This window comes from Bos indicus x Bos taurus, chromosome 1, assembly GCF_003369695.1.
Source record: "Bos indicus x Bos taurus breed Angus x Brahman F1 hybrid chromosome 1, Bos_hybrid_MaternalHap_v2.0, whole genome shotgun sequence".
In the NCBI taxonomy this organism is placed as follows: Eukaryota; Metazoa; Chordata; class Mammalia; order Artiodactyla; family Bovidae; genus Bos; species Bos indicus x Bos taurus.
This window is the reverse complement of record NC_040076.1, coordinates 33657434-33681021: the sequence shown is the minus strand read 5'-3', so window position 1 is coordinate 33681021 and position 23588 is coordinate 33657434. Positions and strand designations below refer to the sequence as shown.

Here is a 23588-nt window from a genome sequence, read left to right as displayed (position 1 = left end):
TCCCTGGGGTCGCAAAGAGCTGGACACAACTGAGCAACTGAAAGGAACTGAACTGAATGGTGTACACCATAAATGTAAATGACAACACTTTTAGTTAATCCATATCCGGCATGATAGAGGAGTTTTAAACTCGGGACACAGGTATCTCCCTTTTATTTTCTTTTGTGTTTAGCTCCAGGGAATTCACAATCTCTGTATAATATGTTAATATTTCACTCATTTAAATTAAGGTTTTGTGAAACTGACATTAAATGAAGCATTAGGCCAAAACTAGTTTTACAATACCAGACAGAGTATTTAAATTAAATATGCTAAGTCACTTCAGTCGTGTCCGACTCTGTGCGACCCCATAGATGGCAGCCCACCAGGCTTGTCCGTCCCTGGGATTCTCCAGCCAAGAACACTGGAGTGGGTTGCCATTTCCTTCTCCAATTCATGAAAGTGAAAAGTGAAAGTGAAGTCGTTCAGTCACGTCTGACTCTAGCGACCCCATGGACTGCAGCCTGCCAGGCTCCTCCATCCATGGGATTTTCCAGGCAAGAGTACTGGAGTAAATTAAATATATAGCCTAGCATTTCTCAAAGTAGAGTCCACAGAGTTCAAAGCAAGAAACACAAATTTTAAAAATCATCCAGCCAAAGAATATTGCTAAGATATTGGCTAATGGAACTTTTACAGTTATTCTTGGGAATGTTGAAGCACTAAAGTAAATTTTTGATTTAGTTTTAGAGAATCTCCTTCTAAGAATAGATCCATAAAGAACACAGAATATCAAATCATTTTCTAAACTTATGGATTAGGTCTCCTCTCTTTCTTTCTTTAACTATCGATTAATGTTTGGCCAGCTGGTTTCTAATCTTATGCATTCTTAAACTATAGTGAGCCTAAGGATCAATAGAAGTGAAGTGAAGTGAAGTGAAAGTCACTCAGTCATGCCCGATTCTTTGCGACCCCATGGATAGTCCATGGAATTCTCCAGGCCAGAACACTGGAGTGGATAGCCTTTCTCTTCTCCAGGGGATCTTCCCAACTCAGGGATTGAACCCAGGTTTCCCTCATTGCAGGCGGATTCTTTACCAACTGAGCCAGAGGTACTTCATAAATATTAGCATTTCTGGGCTTGACAACAGGAATTCTGATTTTAAAGGTCTTCACTGAGACCAAGAACCTGCATTTTTCTAACTGTACCTCAGGTGATTCTAATTCTAAGTTGTTTTGAGGCTACCTTTTGAAAAACACAGCTTTCAGAAATTCACTCTCATGTTTCCAAGTGCTGAAAAATTATTTACTTAGTAGTTTATAGTACAATTACACTATGTGTAGCCAAATTGAAAATGAGCTGTGACATTATTTGTGATTAACATTTAAAGTGTACATCAAAATTCCTGTTCACACAGGGAAACACAGCAGAAATCAGCTTAAACTTGGTGGTCCAACGTTTGAAACAAATGTTTAATAAGTAAAATAACACTTACAGAATGCAGGCAATACTATCAGGAACTGACAAGCTTCATTGACTCCCCACAAAGTTAAACTTTGATGGATATGCAGGTTACAGCATAGCAGTATTCTCAGCGTCAGAATGACCTGAGCGGGTTTTTGTTGGGAATGTGATGCACAGGCAAAGGGTGATTATTTAAAAAGGCTAAAGCTAAAAATGTCCTGTATTAGGAGATGGTAGACCTTTGTATTGTAAAAATTCCCTTCTTAATAATAAATTACCTAACTCCAAAAGCCTACTAAGCTTAAGTTTTAGATTTTATATAGTTATTTCAACCTCAAATTATAAACATATTATCATTTATTTCTGAAGTAATTTCTCCTAATGCCTTATTTCCACATGTTCACTAACAAAGTCACTCAGGCACCCAAATTTTGTTGTCTCTGATCCTTGCTTCATCTCTCAGATTCATTCACCAAGTTCACCTGAAATTTGTCTTCTCTCTTAAATCCATCCATTTAAAAAAATTCCATTTCATCCATTATTTTAGGGCCATATTAGTTCATACTTGAAATGTCCCTTAAATATTCTTCGAGCCTTCCACTTTCTTCCTAGACTCAAGTACTGGGTCTTAGAGTCAGAATACTCAAGCTCAGTCTTTGTCAAATATACGACTATGAGAAATCATTCTGCCTTTCTAGATATCAGCTTCCTGTTATTGATGCATAATAAATTATGACGAGTTTAGTGTCATAAAACGATATTATTATCTCACAATATTTATGGGTGATGAGTCCAGATAGAACTTAATGTGATCCTCTTCCCAGTGTTACCAGGTTGAAATCATCGTTTTGGCTGAGGCTGTGATTCCCATCTAAGTTTCAAATCCTCTACAAACTTACTGATTGTTGGCAAATTTACTTCCTTGATGCTGTATGTCCAAGGTCTCCATTTTCTTACCATCTGTCATTCAGGAACAATTTTCAGCTCCCAGAGGTCACCCACAGTTCTTTGTCACATGGCCCCTACAGTCAGTTCACACTTAACTATTTGAGGTCTTCTAGGCTGGGAGGAGAATGTCTCATTCTTCATTCTTTTATAAAGGCCTTACCTCATTATGTTGGGCTTCCCTTGATAATCTCCCTTTGATGAACTCAAAAAGGACCCATAATTATATCTGTAAAATCCCTTTTGCCATGTAAGGTGACATGATCAAGGCAGTGATATCACATGTATTCACAAGTTCTTTCTATACTCCAGGGGAAAAGATTATACAAAAATGTGGGTCACTGAGGGTTCTCATAGAATTCTGCCTAACACATTCATGAAAAAGCTAGTTGGCTGGAAAAGAAAATCTTAAGATTTTATGATGACAACTGCTCAAATTACAATTTACTAAACTTACACATGGAATGGAAAGTTTATGTAAATTCTCAGGATGCTGACAGATTTAGGAATGCAATACACATTTTTCCCCCTATACTAAATGGCAGATATTCAGATTTCAAAACTGCACAGAAGATTAAAAGATACAGTGAAACTCCCTGCAGTTTTGCATACAGAGCTGCCCAGAGGCACCAAAGGATTTCTGAGTCAGACTTATGGGGAGGAAAAACAGTTAGAAGAAAATTATGCTTGTTTATTCCACTGTTCAAAGCATATGGCAGAAAATGTCTCATCACTGCCTACAGAATCAACTTCAAACTCCTTAATCTGGAATAAAATATCCATGATTTAACTGTTCCCTATCTTCCCATTTACCTCTCATGTCTGTACCACACAGAAAATTTCAGTTCCTTCAAACAATCAAATTCTTTTTACTCTCCATAAAGACACAGTTCCTTTCTTTAGAATGCTATACCACCTACTTTTACCCACAAACCGTATGGTGAATTCCATTCATCCCTTAAGATCCACTCATTTATTTAACAAACATTTACTGAGTACCAATATGCATCAATAAACACTTGTCTTTACCTCTACCACAAAGTAGGGCTTGATTCTGCTTCTTGTTTTGTATAAAAACTAGCCAGTTCATAATTTTATTACTATACTTGTTAGATTTTATGTTTACATGTCCATCCCCCCGAAATGAATACCTTAAAGGAGTAATTCTGTTTTGGTTATATTTCTAGGACTAATTCAGGGATTGTTACAGCTCATCAATCATGGTTTGCTCAGGTAGTAATAAGAATGATAGCAATAATATCTAAACTATATGCAGTGATTCCTTATACTATGAAAATACTTTATACATATCATTGTTCTTCAGTCGTTAAGTCATGTCTAACTTTCTGTGACCCCCTGGACTGCAGCATGCCAGATCTCTCTGTGCCTTCACTATCTCCCAGAGTTTTCTTAGACTCATGCCCATTGAGTTGGTGATGCCATCCAACCTTCTTATCCTCTATTTCCCCCTTGTTCTCCTGCCCTTAGTCTTTCCCAACATCAGGGTCTTTTCCAATGAGTTGGCCCTTTGCATCAGATGGCCAAAGTATTAAAGCTTCAGCTTCAACATTAGTCCTTCCAATGAATATTCAGAGTTAATTTCCTTTAGTACTGCCTGGTTTGATCTCCTTGCTGTCCTCCCTTGGAGAGGGAGCGTCCCTTCTCTCAAGAGTCTTCTCCAGCAGCATAGTTTGAAAGCATCAATTCTTTGGCACTCAGCCTCCTTTATGGTCCAATGTGCAAATCCATACATGACTACTGGAAAAACCATAGCTTTGACTATATGGAGCTTTGTTGGCAAAGTGATGTCTCTGGTTTTTAATACAGTGTCAAGTTTTGTCATACAAGTTGGTTTGTATAGAATCCCTACAATAGCACTTTGAGGCAAGTTTTATAATCCTCATGTACTGGCTGAGAAACTAAAGTTCAAAGACAGAGGCAAGACTTCTATGTTACTGATACTTCTCAACATTATGTTCTTTATAGCAATGTGGCCCCAAAACAGGAGCGTCATCACCACTCACAAATTCAACACATTGCTTAACATATACATTCTTAGTTTCCAACCCAGACCTACTCAATCAGAAAAACTGGGGTCAGACCCCTGTAACCTGAGATTTAACAGGCCCTGGAGGTAATGATGGTACCTGCTAAAGTTTGAGGACCACAGCTCTATAATCTAATATGGAAATACCCTGGCCAAGAAAATGTGATCAGCTAAGAGTGTGAAACAACTTTCCTCTAGAAACTTGGTAATTGAATTCATATGATAGAGACTAATGGCAAAACAATGTATAGAAAAATGACTCCTCCTGAAATCAGAAGTCACTTTTAATGCTCACAACTCTATTAAATAGAATTTGAAATTTAACACAGTGTCAATATGTTGAACTGGTCAATGTTTAGTTAAAACATGGAAAATAATCCTTTCCCCCAACAATATAGCTACTTTGAGATTTATTGTACATGATATTACACATTCCTGTTTATAGGAAAATATTCCTCATATCTGGTTTTATCATACCAAAGGCATCTTAAACATCTCCAGGTCAAAGTTCTTGCTTTCCTTAGTTGGATATTTACTCATGTGCCATAATTCTATTTGGGAGATATTTTAACAATTTCTTATTGGATTGAATTTAGCTAGGTTTGATTCGGAGAAGGCAATGGCACCCCTCTCCAGTACTCTTGCCTGGAAAATCCCATGGACGGAGGAGCCTGGTAGGCTGCAGTCCATGGGGTCGCTAAGAGTTGGACACGACTGAGCGACTTCACTTTCACTTTTCACTTTCATGCATTGGAGAAGCAAATGGCAACCCACTCCAGTGTTCTTGCCTGGAGAATCCCAGGGACAGGGGAGGCTGGCGTGCTGCCGTCTATGGGGTCGCACAGAGTCGGACACGACTGAAGCGACTTAGCAGCAGCAGGAGCAGGTTTGATTAGCCTCTCTATTCCCATTCTTTACATTAGGGAGTATCTTTATAAAATGTCTCAAGTGATATTGTAGTAAAAATTGCTATATGGTAATAGGAAGTCAAATTCTGATTTCTGAAAAGACAAGAATGCAAGATAAGGATGGAACACTCCTTTTAGGGAGACACGTCTGCTGACGGATTTTAGAGTATATTTTCATTTCCCAGGTAGAAAGCGAGCAATAGTAATGAATGTGCATTCTGTATCAAGTACTGCATACAGCATAATTTGCATGTACTCCTATGAAAACAGCTTAGAGGACTCAGGAAGTTCACTGTATCATTGTGTAGACAAACTAAGCATGCAAAAGCAGAGTCATAAACAAATAAAAAGCTATATAAACAAATGCAAGTATAGGAACAACAAATGCTCTATTAATGGCCATGCACTGGTGAGAATGGGAAAAAGAAAGCTTCAGTACTTCTGAACCAAGCTTAGAGCCATATGCTGATTCTGTTATACTGTCTTGTCTTGATTTTCACTCTAGTCTTGATTCAGATGATTTTGGACTATGGTGCTTATAAGATCAAAATTTCATGTTTTTATATATAAACAAAAGTCCTCTCTCTACTTAGTCTATGAGCAAATCCAGTATTCAGAGCAGATGCCAAATTTGTCAAAAATTAAGATATTTTATAAAAATATTTTTATGAAAATACCATGCATTTCTCATAAGGCTACAATGTTAAAAGCAATCAATCAATATTAATGATTAGTATGTTAGTCTCTGATTTCCCTGAGGATATATTTATCTAAAACACAAATAAAATGGTAAGAAATTAGGAGAAGCTGACTAATTCACTAACTAATTTAATGTCAGAATTCAGAAAAGGATGCGTGTTGGTAATAATTTAACTAAAGGAAAGTATTTAAGAAGAACATTCTAGCATAAACTGAGTCTATCACATAGAAAAATATCTGATTTGTAAGAATTCACTGCCTGGAGCTTTCTTATAGGCCAAAGCAATCGGATTTTAAACGTATCCTCCAGGTTAGGGTTTTCAGTAAGAAATGCTTATGCAGAAAAAGTGGCTGGATTACAGCCTTGTCATACTAAGATAACTCTGGAAGCAGTATAGAGGGTTCATTTAGAAAAGCTTTAATCAAGACCAGACATTTAACACACATACCTAAACAAATAAACCCTAAGGGTAGAATTAGAATGAATGGTACTGAGCCCTGGCAGACTATAAGAGCAAGTTTAATTTAGCAAAGTGATGTATCTGACTTGTGAATTGGGTGCTTGTATTTCTCTAAATTTAGTCCAATAAAATGTATTTACTAAAATTTTTAAAGCCAAGACAGTGATTATGGATAAATTAGAGATAGCTCCTTGTTTTGGGAAAATATATATACAGAGAGAAAGAGTAACTAAAATAGAAAAGAGGCAAGAATTATGGAAAAACCTGACTAAGCTTTTAGGCCAACCTAATACTATAGACAATTCTATCTGTTAGACCTCCCTGTCCAAGTAATATACATGAATTGCAAGTTAAAATAATCAGAATGGTTTGTATAAACCTATCTCCTAGAAGGAACTGTGGTGTTGGAGAAGACTTTTGAGAGTCTCTTGGACTATAAGGGGATCAAACCAATCCATCCTAAAGGAAATCAGTCCTGAATATTCATTGAAAGGACTGATGCTGAAGCTGAAGCTCCAATATTTTGGCCACCTGATACGAAGAACTGACTCACTGGAAAAGACCCTGATACTGGGAAAGATTGAAGGCAGGAGGAGAAGGGGACTACAGAGCATAAGCTGGTTAGATGACATCACTGATGCAATGGACATGAGTTTGGGAGTTGGTTGACAGGGAAGTCTGGTGTGCTACAATCCATGGAGTCACAAAGATTCCCTCACGACTGAGGCTGAACTGAACTGAGAAGGTTACCCTGAGAATAATACATTTTGCTATATAAATAGGAAACATTTTCAACAAGCATAATAGATGATTTTATTACAGTGAAAGCCACTCAGTCATGTCCAACTGTTTGTGACCCCGTGGACTATACAGTTCATGGAATTCTCAAGCCAGAATACTGGAGAGGGTAGCCTTTCCCTTTCCCAGGGTATCTTCCCAACCCAGGGATCAAACCCAGGTCTCCTGCATTGGATTCTTTACCAACTGAGCTATCAGGGAAGCCCAGATGACTTTTATACTTGGATTTAAAAAGAAGCTCCATGAGTTGGTGGTGGACAGGGAAGCCTGGCGTCCATAGGGTAACAGAGTCAGAAACGACCGAGTGACTGAACTGAACTGATACTTGGGTTTTAACAGACATATGATTTCAGGTCCAAGATATCTGCATGTGGGGTAAAAAAGAAAAATTACTACTAACCTTAATAGCCATCTTCTCTATAAACTTATTCCACCTTAAAAGAGTGTGTGTATGTGTGTGCGTGTGTAATTTAAGGGTATGAAGGAGCAGAACTATGGTTAATATTTACATATCTATGCATTTTTACTGAGACAAGTACGTTTTTTGCCCTCTGTGAGAACTACTGAAAAACAAATTTATTAATGTTTAGCTAGTTTTATCCTCAGAAATTTGTATTTTCAGAACCAACAAGTTGAAGAAATAATTCATGGAATTTCTCTGTCTATAATCTAAATACTATAGATGAGTTGTAAAATGGCCACATCCAACAAATACTTAGCCCTTACTATTGTCAAGCACAAACCTATGTGGCTTTTGTATATTAACTCATTTCTTTCTCCAACTTTCCCACTAGATATATATCATTTTAAAACTGTTTTACGCAAGAGGAAAATGGAGCACACAGAAATGGTATCCACATACCTTGTAAAATTACCCAATGTAAGGTAAATCTGGTTCAAATTACACTTAATCAGAAACTGACTACGTTTGAAAAAGGAAATGTAAAACTCTGTGGATCTAACACTTCATGCTAGTTTCAACACATTAATATGGACTAGGAGACTTTCCCCCAACCCTTACCTTTAATCTCTTTGTCGTTTTTGAACCATCTTATATCAGCTGCAGGTTTACTACCAGATGTTTTACAAGTCAGCTGCATCAAGTCTCCTTCCATAACTGGGGATGAAAATCCACTAATTTGAGGTTTCTCAGGAACACCTGAAATTTAGGCAAACGGATGAAATGAACATTGATCTCCAATGTTGATTTGTTCTCATGACTATTACTTTTGCAAACAAGGTAAACTGGGTGTTCAACAATAATTTCAGTCAAGAAAAATAAAATAAAACATAATAAAAAACTGCTATATAATAAGTTACTTAAATACACACACACACACACACACACACACACACACACATACTGGAGAAAGAAATTTCAACCCACTCCAACACTGTTACCTGGAGAATCCCATGAAGGAGGAGCCTGGTAGGCTACAGTCCATAGAAGAGTCAGACACGACTTAGTGACTCAACAACAACAAGAACATATATACATACATACATACTATGTGTGTGTCTGTATAAATATGCATATGTGTGTATATTATCCAGAAAGCATTTAAAATGCACTTAATTCCAAGTAGTTTTTTTTTTATCAAAATTTACCAGCAAAAATACTCATTGTAAATCTTAAAAACAAATATTCAATGTATCCTAAGATTTACCACTGTGTGTATTTAAGAAGGGAGATTTCTTGCATCAGGAAAAAAAAAAAAGAAAATCTGCAAACCGTATTTCTTCATTCTTTAGGAAACTGTGATTTAACCAAAATAGCACCTTTCATTCCTGATTTCATAATTCTTAGAGCTTAAAAGATATTGTTTGCCTCTGTGTACATTTTTCTAGAAAATACATTTTGTAATAAGGGATTCATCAATAATTGCAACTACACTTATATTTCTGATTGTTCTGAGGGAAAGAATGTCTCTTGATATCATTCGTATTAGAAATACAGTTATAGTTTTGTGGAACATGATATGTATTATTTTTAATGCTAGTTAATGCTAGCCACTTATTACCTTTTCTAGTCCAAATCATCCAGTGAATAAACAGATGGCTAATATGCAGAGATAGACATGGATGACTTAAATAATAGAACATTACACATTTTGGAGACAATAATATTCTGCTGTCATGATAGAGATTTATTAAAATTTCTTCTAAAAGTGTTCAATAATAAAAGCAGGCTGAAAGCTTCTTTATTGTACTACTTAATTCAGTTTGAAAAGAATAAAATGTAGGAATGTTGGAAGTCACCATAAAAAGAAATGCAAACTAAAAGAAAAACAAGAACAATAAAGATAAATGACAAATCGACCTATTTCATTAGCTGGCTAGCTTTATTTATTTATTTATTTTTTCTGTTCACCTTCATACTGCTTTAAAAAAAATTATGTTACATCACCATTTAATAAACTGAAAGTAGGCAATTGCCTATTTCTTGGGGTCTCAAGTTGGCTCTCTACAGAACAATGCATTAACCTTAAGCATCTGCTATCCTGAAATACTCCATTTAGTGGGTATATTTTGTCCTTAGTGGCAAACTTGTGAAGATTTTTATACAGTCATCCCAGTGGTACTTGCAAAGAAGCATATTTCATATCCTATGCATAAAACAAATTCACTAGCTGGATTAACTTTCATATTCTCAACAACAACAAAAAAAACCCAGCATGTATTAGTTACTTTAAATACAGTGTTATGCCTTTATCTATCAAAAAAAGGATGGCAAGCTGAGGCGAAAAAAAAAAAATCAATCTTTAAATTCATCTAACTTGTTCAGTACACAGGTGTGTTTCAAAGAACTGCAGCAATTTTAGCTGATTGGGCCACTGACGTCTGTGGAATCACAGAGCTCTGAGCTGTAACTTTATTTCCCCAGAAACGCTATGAATATATTGCTTTCTGATGTCACCATAACCTTTAGAAAAATGGCCCAATACTTAGAGGATAAAAACACAGAAGTTGCAAACCGCGTACACAAGCAACTTAATTTCATTTCATTTAGCAATCCGGAAAAGTACAAAGTTAAAAAGCAAGAATTCAAGTAGAAATGTCAGGGTCATTTAAATGCACTTAGATACACCAAGGGTCATATTTGGAAGTCAAAAAATATTAGGAGGAGCCCATCAGGTGACTGATGATAAGATGGAGGGGTACACAAAGACACATTGATTTCATTATGCTCATTATTCTATCGCTTTATAAAAGGATCACCATACATACACTAAAGAGCTGATTTGACACAAAGGAACTTAGCTGAAAAATCAAAAAACCTGTTATCTATCCCTGGCTAAGAAACAAAATGGCTGCGTGCTCTTAGGAAGTCATACAGACCTTTACACCTCTTTGTACCTATTTGCAAAAGGGGGAAAATGACTGTGATTTTTTAAAAAGCCTTTTGATAATCGTCAAAGTGTAGATTTGTTATTGAATCATGTTGCTATATCTGTACACATCTTTCTGGCTTGTGATCACACAGTGTTAGTCCCTTGCACTTACCCAGGACAGTGAGATAGGCCTTGGACGTTTTGACAGGCATTGTAAATAAAGAACAGGTGTACTGTCCTTCATCAGACAGAGAGACATCACTGACGCTGATACTCAGTTCATGCCAGGAAGCCCGAACCAGCTCGATTCTATTGTCTCTTAAGGCTGGAAAAAAAGAAAATATTGAAAATGTGAATTACAACAGTAGACAAAGTCAGTACTGTAAGACCATGTATTTTTAGCACAACATAACAAACATGGACTATACAGTACATGGGATTCGCCAGGCCAGAATCCTGGAGAGGATAGCCTTTCCCTTCTCCAGGGGATCTTCCCAACCCAGGGCTTGAACCCAGGTCCCCCACACTGCACGCAGATTCCTTACCAGCTGATCCACAAGGGAAGCCCAAGAATATACTGGAGTGGGTAGCCTATCCCTTCTCTAGCGGATCTTCCTTACCCAGCAATCAAACAGGGGTCTCCTGCATTGCAGGCAGATTCTTTACCAACTGAGCTATCAGGGAAGACTTCCTGGCCATGAGTATGTCGAAATATTGTTTCCTGAAACACTTTAAACTAATGTTTACATATATTGAATTTTTAATCAGATTTTTTAAATCAAAGTAGAATTGTATTCCTTAATGTTCTCAGAAAAAACTTTTTAATTAAGTGATTGGATCTAGTATATATGATGCTTTGGATGAGGTACATACTGATGGTGATAAAAATGGCTTTCCTTCACAAAGTCTTTCATGAGTTGCCAGTACTAAGAAAAGCTATAAACAAAATCATTAACTTCTATGCACAGACAAAATTGGGAAAACTATGACTGCTCATTTCCTTCTAGGAAACCAACAATGAACCTGAGCATATTGAAAGTTTCTCTGCAGCAGAGACACCAAACTATTTTTTTAATCCAGAGTGTACTTTCAGCTGAAAAGGACCCAGAGGGTTGTTGTTGTTGTTTCATTGTTAAGTTGTGTCTGACTTTTTGTGACCCATGGACTGAAACCCATCAGACTCCTACATCCCTGGGATTTTCCAGGCAAGAATACTGGAGTAAGTTGCCATTCCCCTCTCCAGGGGATCTTCCCAAGCCAGGGATCAAACATGGGTCTCCCACATTGCAGGCAGACTCTTTACTGTCTGAGCCACCAGGGTTTAAAATATTCTTTGGTTCAAATCACCTTTTCTTATACAGAACACTTGTTTTCACAGAAGATCTCTTAGCAACTTGCGGATTTATGCTCCTTTTAAATCATTCTAGGAAAATCATTAAAAAGTTTAAATTTTATTATATTCTCCACTAAGTACAGCTATAAAATCAGTAACTAAGCAAGAGGTGACTAAGGGAATAATTTGAAAAGTAGGAAGAGGAAACAGGACTGGTTAGGAATACTAGGACCCAGTTCAGTTCAGTTCAGTTGCTCAGTCATGTTCGACTCTTTGAGACCCCATGAACTGCAGCACGCCAGGCCTCCCTGTCCATCGCCAACTCCCAGAGTCCACCCAAACTCATGTCCATTGAGACAGTGATGCCATCCAATCATCTCATCCTCTGTCCTCCCCTTCTCTTCTTGCCCTCAATCTTTCCCAGCATCATGTGGGTCTTTTCAAATGAGTCATCTTTTTGCATCATATGGCCAAAGTTTTGGAGTTTCAGCTTCAACATCAGTCCTTCCAGTGGACAGGACTAATCTCCTTTAGGATGGACTGGTTGGGTCTCCTTGCAGTCCAAGGGACTCTAAAGAGTCTTCTCCAAACCACAGTTCAAAAGCATCAATTCTTCAGGGCTCAGCTTTCTTTATAGTCCAACTCTTACATCCATATGGGAAAACCATAGCCTTGACTAGACGGACATTTGTCGGAAAAGTAATCTCTGCTTTTTAATATGCTGTCTAGCTTGGTCATAACTTTCCTTCCAAGGAGTAAGCTACGTTTAATTTCATGTCTGCAATCACCATTTGCAGTGATTTTGAAGCCCAGAAAAATAAAGTCAGCCACTGTTTCCCTATCTATTTACCATGGAATGATGGGACCGGATGCCATGATCTTAATTTTCTGAATGTTGAGCTTTAAGCCAACTTTTTCCCCTCTCCTCCTTCACTTTCATCAAGAGGTGCCTTAGTTCTTCTTTGCTTTCTGCCATAAGGGTGGTGTCATCTGCATATCTGAGGTTACTGATATTTCTCCTGGCAATCTGGATTCCAGCTTGTTCTTCTTCCAGCCCAGCATTTCTCATGATGTACTCTGCATATAGGTTAAATAAGCAGAGTAACAATATATAGCCTTGACGTACTTGTTTTCCTATTTGGAACCAGTCTGTTGTCCCATGTCCAGTTCTAACTGTTGCTTCCTGACCTGCATACAGGTTTCTCAAAAGGCCGGTCAGGTGGTCTGGTATTCCCAACTCTTTCAGAATTTCCCACAGTTTATTGTGATCCACATAGTCAAAGGCTTTGGCAAAGTCAGTAAAGCAGAAATAGATGTTTTTCTGGAACTCTCTTGCTTTTTCAATGATTCAGCAGATGTTGCCAATTTGATCTCTGGTTCCTCTGCCTTTTCTAAAAGCTGCTTGAACATCTGGAAGTTCACAGTTCACATATTGCTGAAGCCTGGCTTGGAGAATTTTGAGCATTACTTTACTAGCGTGTGAGATGAGTGCAATTGTGCAGTAGTTTGAGCATTCTTTGGCTTTGCCTTTCTTTGGGATTGTAATGAAAACTGATCTTTTCCAGTCCTGTGGCCACTGCTAAGTTTTCCAAATTTGCTGACATATTGAGTGCAGCACTTTCACAGCATCATATTTCAGGATTTGAAATAGTTCAACTAGAATTCTATCACCTCCACAGCTTTGCTCATAGTGTTGCTTCCTAAGGCCCACTTGACTTCACATTCCAGGATGTCTGGCTCTAGGTCAGTGATTACACCATTGTAATTATCTAAGTGGTGAAGATCTTTTTTGTACAGTTCTGTGTATTCTTGTCACCTCTTCTTAACGTCTTCTGCTTCTGTTAGGTCCATAAAATTTCTGTCCTTTATTGAGCCCATCTTTGCATGAAATGTTCCCTTGGTATCTCTAATTTTCTTAACAATATCTCTAGTCTTTCCCATTCTATTGTTTTCCTCTTTTTATTTGCATTGATCGCTGAGGAAGGTTTTCTTATCTATCCTTTCTATTCTTTGGAACTCTGCATTCTAATGGGTATATCTTTCCTTTTTGCCTTTGCTTTTCACTTCCCTTCTTTTCACAGCTATTTGTAAGGCTTCCTCAGAGTGCCATTTTGCTTTTTTGCATTTCTTTTTCTTGGGGGTGGTCTTGATCCCTGTTTCCTGTACAATGTCACGAACCTCCATCCAATCGTTCATCAGGCACTGTGTCTATCAGATCTAGTCTCTTAAATCTATTTCTCACTTCCACTGTATAATCATAAGGGATTTGATTTAGGTCATAACTGAATGGTCTAGTGGTTACCTCACTTTCTTCAATTTAAGTCTGAATTTGACAATAAGGAGTTCATGATCTGTGCCACAGTCAGCTCCTGGTCTTTTTTTGCTGACTGTATAGAGCTTTTACATCTTCTGCTGCAAAGAATATAATCAGTCTGATTTCAGTGTTGACCATCTGGTGATATCCATGTGTAGAGTCCTCTCCTATGTTGTTGGAAGAGGCTGTTTGCTATGACCAGTGCGTTCTCTTGGCAAAACTATTAGCCTTTGCCCTGCTTCATTCCATACTCCAAGGCCAAATTTGCCTGTTACTCCAGATGTTTCTTGACTTCCTACTTTTGCATTCCAGTCCCCTATAATATATATAACTAGGACCCAAGGAACAATACATACAGGGCCTCTTCAACCAACCGTAAAAGGCAATTGAGACTCGGCTTCTGCTAATGGAAATCTAGCAACAAAAGGTGGCCTAGGTGGACTCGCTTTTATCGCAGATCAAATGGGATTCCCACCAAGAACTTTGGGAGAGATGAGGCCACCTCCAAGGGGAATCAAGCGGAAGTACTGCTCCCATGGAAAGCCATCTCTTTCTCCCTTGGCTGGCCATCAGGGAAGCCCTTCCCTTTCCTATTGAGAGACAGCAGTCAGTTGGACATCACAGGCAGTGGATAATTCTATAACAATTCTAAAGCAATTACCCACCCCTTGAAGTGATCTTTGATAAGACTGGTACAACTACCAGGGAAAACAACTCCCAGGTCAGCTCAAACTGACCAAATAGCACCACAAAATCTCTGAAAACTAAATTGTCAGTGGTACCATAGCCCACAAATGTAAGCTAGGATCTGTGTGATGAATCTATATAGAACAGAAGATGTAAATAGTATCCAGATTCTCCTAACATAATAGCCAACTGTCCAGGAGCTGATTAAAAAAAAAAAAAATTACCAGTCACACCAAATACTAGGAAAATCAAATCTTTAATGAGAACAAATAAGCAACAGATGCTAACACTGAGTTGAAATGGATGTTAAAATTATCTGACAAAAAGAATTTAAAGAAGTCATAGTAAATTTATTCTAACAGGCAATTGCTAATTACCTTGTAATAACACAAAATAGAAAATCTCAGCAAAGTAAAGAAGTATTTTAAAAAGAGCTAAAAGGAAATTATAGAAGTCAAAAATACAATAATCAATATAAAAACTCACTGGCTTGGATTAATAGTACAATTATGACAACAGAGAATATAATCAGTGAACTTAAGGACAGAGAAATATCATTCACCTGATCCAAACAAGAGAGAGAAAACTGATTGGAAAACAAACAAAAAAACCCCCAAATCTTAGAAACCTGAGGGAAAAATGACACAGTATCCAACAGTGTTACCATATGAGTTGCAAAAGATGAGAAACAGTGGGGCTGAAATAATTTAAGAAATAATGGTCAAAAACTTCACAACGTAGGCAAAGGAAAAAAAATCAAAAGGAAGAGTAAATTCAAATAAGATAAACCAAAAGTCCATATCAAGATATAGCTAAATTAAAATTCTGAAATCCAAAGAAAATGAATAAAACCTTACGAGTAGACACAGAGAAAGACATATTACCTATAAGAACCAACTCAAATGACATTATGTTACTATTTCTCACTTGAAATTATAGAGGTCGGAGGCAGTGGCACATTTTTCAAGTGCTGAAAGAAAATATCGATAGTAAATTCTTATCCAGTGAAACCACCATTCAGGAACCAGGGGGGAAATAAATGTATTTTTGGAAGAAGGAAAACTAAAAAACATGTTCCTCTAGCAGATCTGTCTTAAAGAAAAGTTAAAGTTCTTCAAACAGAAAAGATAAAAATTTGAAGCATTAAGAAGAAAGAACGAGTGACAGAAAAAAAAAGGGGGGGGAAATACAATGTAGACGACTCTTCTGTGTTTCCCTAATTATATGATAGGTAAGCAAAAATTATACCATCAACTGATGCAGTGTTCAACATACAAAGATGGATTAGTCAAAGGAAATAAAAAATGGTAGGGCAAAGGGATCTAAAGAAGTAATTTTTTCATACTTTATTAGAAGTGGTAAAACTGGTAGACTGTGATAAGTCATATGTGTATAGGATTTCAATATCTGGAGCAACTACTAAGAAAATAGACAAAGTGATATATTCAAAAACTATATAAATAAAGATTAAGTCTATTTATATAGTGTCTTGAAATAACTAAAATTATAGAGCTGGAGAAAAGATTAATTCTTACCAAGGGTTAAGGTTAGTAAGAGGTGGAGGAAAGTGGAAGGGACATGAATGTGGTTATAAAACCAGAGCACAGGGGATCATTGTGGTGATAGAAGTGTTTTGCATCTTGACCTGGTGATGCATACATTAACCAACATATGTAATAAAACTGAATAATATATATGCATATATAAGCTATATAACTACATAGTACTATCAAAGTCAAGCTGATATATTACATATGTTAAGTCACTTCAGTCATGTCCAACTCTGTGCAACCCCACAGATGGCAGCCCACCAGGCTCCCCCATCCCTGGGATTCTCCAGGCAAGAACACTGGAGTGGGTTGCCATTTCCTTCTCCAATGCAGGAAAGTGAAAGTGAAGTCGCTCAGTCATATCCGACTCTTAGCAACCCCATGGACTGCAGCCTACCAGGCTCCTCCATCCATGGAATTTTCCAGGCAAGAATACTAGAGTGGGCTGCCATTTCCTTCTCCAATATTATTACATATACATGTAGTATAATTACATATACAACCCGATACATACAGATATTAAATGTTCATATTTAAATTATTTGTGTGGAGTAAGGCTAAAAGCACAGGTTTTGGTATCAAAAGATCTGCTTTAGGCAGTTATATAAGGTTAGGTTTCCTGTGGATAATAATTCCTGATTCATTTCTATCTTTGGATTATGATGAGAACTTTAATATCATGTTACATACAAAGTACTTTAAAACAAATCTGCATGATATACTAAAATATTTTGTATTTGGAATCCTGATGAGAAACCAAATATTTTGTCTGAAATGTCTCAACTGGTTGAGATTACCAAATCCTATAATGTTTTGAGTTGCTTTATAATTGCTATCAGTCTTGACTAAAATTTAGGCTCTGAAAAGTAGAATACCTATATTGTAACACCTATATTGTAAATACCTATATTGTAAATACCTATATTGTAAGCTTTTTGGGGTTACTGTATGAATTTATGTGATTCACTTGTTGTGCACCTCAGTTTGCTGAGTGTTAAGTGGAGATAATAATAATCGAGTGAAAAATATAAGGGATATGTCTTAGAGAAATGAATATATGAATATATATTCAAAACCTGAAAACATATTCTCAAAGAGGAAGAAAGTGACACAATTAGTAAAGATATTTTATTATCATGTAAATATCCTTGATAATTCATTTGTCAAAAACACAAAGAGCTTCCTGAGATTTTCATTGGACTGCACATTTTAAACAAATCCTACATCCACAGCGTTTATCTTTTCAATTTTGTAAATAGGATGCCATCTGCAGTTCACTTTATCACAGCACTTTAAGTATGAAAGAATAAAGGGAAACCTTTTAAAGTCCAAAGAGGGATGTCATATAACTCAAAGGATTCCCTGTGAGAAGGATCCTTGTCTTGCTCATCTCAGCACTCTGCACCATTACTATCTGCGCGGGAGGTTTTCAGTGAATGAGTATTGAATTGAAGTTGAGAGCCAAACTGTCTGTTTATGATAACAGCAGACTGAAAAAAGAAATGAATTAAGAAGTCCTTTTCGATAAATCTCCATGGGATCCATTAAGGGAGAAAAGCCCCAAAAAAGAAGAAAAAGGATGTCATGTTTAGACACTGTTTAGCATAAAAGATCTAGAATCATGCTTCACATTTTTTTTTAACAAAGTGTCATTCATTGAACAATTATTTGAAGTACTAAATGAGTGATCCATGAAGTTATTGTCATGTTACCTTATGGTTTCCAAATGCACACAAAAGGTAGTAGATACCTAGAAATAATCCCCACTTTCTCCATAGTAAATTCCATACATTGATACTGAACCTGAATAAAGAATTGTAATATAATATTGTTGGTTGAAGTGAATTAAATCTTTAAAAAAATAGAAGTTTGGGAACAGAGAATGTTCATGGTTATCCAAATATCTTTTTTAAACAATAAAAGCTCAAATATTTCATTGAAAAAAATAGTTAAACATTACCTTAGGAACAATTAAGAGAACAAATGAGTGTGTAGAATAAAAGAAAGGTAGTTGCTCACACACCATAGAGATTAAAATGAGCCAGTGAGCCAAGCAGCTACTTTGAGGTCACATCTCATAAGTCATTAGGTGCCTGCCACCCAATGGTGAGTTGACTTAAGAGTTCAAAACCCTGACCTCTGGAGAATTTTATTTTAGCTGCAAATAAGAAGCAGTAACCAATGAGTAAGAATCATTAAATAGGACTTAATGCAGGATAAAAATTATTTTCCCAATATACCATTGGTTCTAAATGGTTCATCAGTCATACATGCATATTTGAGATTCATACTAAGTAAAACAAAAATTCCTAAGATGATCACATGAAGAATTTTAGACAAATTTTATACTGATTTCTGACAAAGGTTACTGGCATAGCTAATAAATTGTTTATTAATTCGTTTTAAACCAAATCAACATAATAACACTAGTACTATTGAATTTGTCTGACATTATTCATTTAAGAACCAAATAGAAATTCATGTATACTTGTATTAATAGTGTTCCTTCCTTTAGTGTGATATTTATAAAGGTGATGTTTATAAAGATGGTCACATAACTTCTTGCCAGGTGGTCACATTTTGAAATATCTTTAAATTGATTCCCAGTGAGTAATAATTTATATCAAACTTTAGGGTGCTTACATAATGATAAAAAGCATATTTTACTATATAATCACTTTTAAGAGACTATTAAAATGCAGCAAATAATGCCTTCATTGTGTTTGCATTTTTCCTAATTCATCCGTCTGACCTAAAACTTTACCAGATCAGGATTATCTCTTTATATTTATATTTATTTTCATAAATATTTATATTTATATTATCTACAGTTTTTTATACATAGCATGGTATATATAGATGCCCATTAAGTTTTATTGGATTAAATTAAATATGTGGGTCATCAGTCTTTTGTATGTAATAATGTCTTATAATTATACATATTAACATCATTTTAGAAAATTCCAAGTATTAAGTATTATATATTGAATGATTTTTATTATTATAATTCACTATATCTTATAGAAAAAGTACTAACAGAAAAAGTCTACATCAAAATGATGTTTATTAATCTCATAAAAATCCAGGAGAATTCCCCAGCATAGGTATTAAAGAGCACACATACTTGTCCATATATTTAGAGAAACAAAGCATAAAATGTCTCACTCTATGTGTCTTTTATGCTACCAAATTTGATTCAACTGACAAGTTTTTGTTGAGAATCCATGATATGCCAGACACCATGCTAGATGTGGTAGGGAAATAGGAGTTTAAAAACAGTATATTTTCCAACCACCTCCTGTCCAGCTGGGAGACACATGGTCCCACATGAAGACACTTCAAGTGTCAACTTGGTTACTTAAATTCTCAATGTCCAGCATATATTTCCAAGAGCATACCACCCTACACTAGGCTTTACTCAAAGCAATCACTGCATAGACTTAGAACAATTTTTAAACATGTTACTTTCCAATCAGTAATTTTCATTTTGTAGAGTAAGTTTAACATCACTGGTGTGATGAGATTTCAAGAACCATTGATAATGTCATTCTTCATTCTTGTTCTCAGCTCAAGTCCTCACCATCCAGGTGTCCCCATTTGATTCTTATAGGGAGTTTAGATATGTCAGTGCAAGCCAAGTTCTGCTTAGGGAAAGAAATATTAAGAATGCTGTGTATAGCCTTTGATTCAATACCAAGCTTCACTGTTGTCTGCTGACTAATAAGACAGTCCTTCTCATGATTCTGATTTTGTTGTGTTAAGGTTGTCTGGACCAGCACTCACCTTTGTGTCCCAACTTCTGCAACAGGCCTGTTCTCTCTGCACATTATCCACTTAGACCTGTGCTAACTGCCTACACTGGCTTTGACCCTACTGATTTCTCTAGAACTGATCACTAGCTAAATTGGCTTGGGCAATCTGCCAACCCTGTTTTTTTCAGATGAAATATCTACTGTCTCCAAGGGTAAGAATTGGATGAGTAATTAAGGCTTCAGTGACCAAGCCTTAATACCAAGGCTTTTGGTATACCAGAAGGTTTTTTTGTTTGTTTGTTTTTTAATATTAAATCTGTATCAATAAATCAGAAAAGAAAAATAAGTCAAATAAGCTATAATAAAGTTTTAAATGGGTCATATATTCAAGGCTTAACTCTTGTCAGACCTCAAAATTAGTGTATTGACATGTATGATGTCAAAATATGCCTCTAGAAATTGTAAACAGGAAAGACAAAGAAGGAAATTGAGGTATCTTACTCTTACTATGTAGTTTTCTTTTTTTGGTTAATAGCCACAATGTTTTATTTCTTAATAGCATAAGCATATACTGATTACATTCAGTATATGTTATTTGTAATTGTACTATGGACTGCCAGAAATAAAGGAGTTAAACGTACAGATGAAATAAATCACAAGCTAGTGAATCCTTTTCTGCTTTGTTCTTTTACAGTCATACAACATAAAACAATCTAAATCAATCTCCTGGAAAATTGGTAAAAACAGCCATTGCTCTAGAGCTGATATTTGGTATACCAAGTTTCAGCTGGGACTAGATTTTTACTGAAACCATAGTAAATGGAGTTTTAGAAAAGAAATGTGAACAGAATCCAAGCAATAAATCTGGAAACTGTCACTATTTGAAAGATGTTTTCCAAGTGGTAGAATTTCAGTTTTTAAACCACAGCTTTACTTACTTCAAATGTATAAAAACAAATATTCATTGCTCTCTTCTCTATATTTGTAATCTGTTATGATGAAACATTAAAAAAGCAAAAATATTGCCATACCTAACAAAAATGTACCCCAAATTAATAAACTTGGGTATGGAAAATGTATTAACATGTTTGAGAAATGAACATAGAGTCCATGGCATTTCTACTTTCCATTTCCTTGTCTTTGTAAAGCTTTCCCCTTTTCCTCAGTGTCCTCCTCATGACATATCCTGAGGGAAACCTTTCTATTCTTTCACTCTATTAAATTCCTAAAGCCCTTAACAAGAGACTGCATCCTTAATACATCTGTGTGTGTGTGTGCACTCAGTCGTATCCAACTCTTTGTGACCCCATGGATTGCAGCCTGCCAGGCTACTCTATTCATGGGATTTTCCAGGCAAGAATACTGGAGTATTTCCTACTCCAGGGGATCTGCTATACTCCTATATCCCTACCCAGTTTTCTCTTTTGTAAGATGACTTTAAAACTGTTTGCCATGTAACTTAAGGCCCTAAATATCAGAAACATGTTTAATTTTCTAGCCCATTTCCCCATCCCTCCTTAAAATGCCTAACAATTTAGAAACACATAAGATTTTGTTCAAATATGGTGAGTAATACATTCCTCTTTACCTAAAGGCATATATTCCTTCTGCAAGTCTCCAGATCAGACTTTTAACTCAAGCTATCTAACATATTGCTTTCTTGATAAAATTTTTCATGCTGTCCACCTCCAGACACATTCACCCCTTCCTTCATTCACAAAGGATGAATGTGCATGAAGCTTAATAATAATTTGTTGAGCTAATGAGAGAGCAGAATATGGATGTGAGAGTTGGACCTTAAAGAAGGCTGAGCACTGAAGAATTGATGCTTTTGAACAGTGGTGTAGGAGAAGACTCTTGAGAGTCCCTTGGACTGCAAGGAGATCAAACCAGTCAACCTTAAAGGAAATCAATCCTGAATACTCATTGGAAGGACTGATGATGAAGCTGAAGATACAATACTTTGGCCACCTGATATGGAGTCAACTCATTAGAAAAGACTCTGATGCTGGGAAAGATTGAAGGCAAGAGGAGAAGGGGATGACAGAGAAAGAGACAGTATGGCTTCATCGACTAAATGGACATGAGTTTGTGCAAGCTGTGGGAGATAGTGAAGGTGTGCTGCAGTCCATGAGGTTGAAAAGAGTTGGACACGACTGTGAACAAAATGAAAGAGTAAAAATGAACATTATATGGTCCATTATTTATATGCTGATGTATACCATTTCAGGAGAAGGCAATGGCACCCCACTCCAGTACTCTTGCCTGGAAAATCCCATGGATGGAGGAGCCTGGTAGGTTCCAGTCCATGGGGTCGTGAAGAGTCAGACAGGACTGAGCAACTTCACTTTCACTTTTCACTTTCCTGCATTGGAGAAGGAAATGGCAACCCACTCCAGTGTTCTTGCCTGGAGAATCCCAGGGATGGGGGAGCCTAATGGCTGCTGTCTATGAGGTCACACAGAGTTGGACCTGACTGAAGTGACTTAGCAGCAGCAGTATACCATTTCAGATTATTGTTGAACTTCATGTACATTCCTCATATGTACCCTTTGGGCTTCCCTGATGGCTCATTAGTAAAGAATCCACCTGTCAATGCAGGAGACATGGGTTTGATTCCCAGGTCAGAAGATCCCCTGGAGAAGGAAACAACAATCCCCTGCAGTATTCTTGCCTGAAAAATCTCATAGATAGAGGAAACTTGCTGGCTACAGTCAATGGGGCTGCAAAGAGTTGGACACAATTGAGCACAGCCCAGTGAATAGACATGATATATTTTCATTTTGCAAAATTTGACTTAAAAGGAGTTTGAGCTTTTGATTTTTAGTTTTTAAATCTTTAGATTAGTTTTATCATTTTGTATTGTCAAAATATCATTAATAGGGATCAAAATTTAAAAAATAAAATGATATTTTACAATTCAAATAAAACTCATTTTTCTAAGACCACATCCTAAATATATAACTTGACTTAAGTAACTGAAATTTAAAATGATCTAAGACAGTTGCATTGTCATGCTAAACTCTATAGTGGCCTATGCCTGTAAATCTTCTAAACCTATGGATTCAGACACTGAAAACTTACTCGATGTCTTTAAGATTGTAAGTAGGCTTGTCTTGAGCTTCCCTTGTGGCTCAGCTGGTAAAAGAATCTGCCTGCAATACAAGAGACCTGGGTTCGATCTCCAGGTTGGGAAGATCCCCTGGAGAAGGGAAAGGCTATCCACTCCAATATTCTGGCCTGGAGAATTCCATGAACTGTATAGTCCATGGGGTCACAAAGAGTTGGACACGACTGAGCAACTTTCACTTTCACTAG

The 23588-nt window shown here is 36.6% G+C and overlaps 1 protein-coding gene across 4 annotated transcripts in view; it reads right to left on the bottom strand.

Moving 5' to 3' along the window:
- The window catches only part of CADM2 (cell adhesion molecule 2), a 1273609-nt gene that overhangs the window by 181941 nt on the left and 1068080 nt on the right, over window positions 1-23588 (bottom strand). For all 4 annotated transcript variants that reach the window (XM_027551660.1, XM_027551751.1, XM_027551574.1 and 1 more), the window contains exons 3-4: window positions 10807-10959; window positions 8324-8461 (exon numbers count right to left, since the gene is read on the bottom strand). In XM_027551660.1, coding sequence (XP_027407461.1) covers window positions 8324-8461; window positions 10807-10959 — 291 coding nt within the window. The remainder of the gene's footprint in view (window positions 1-8323; window positions 8462-10806; window positions 10960-23588) is intronic.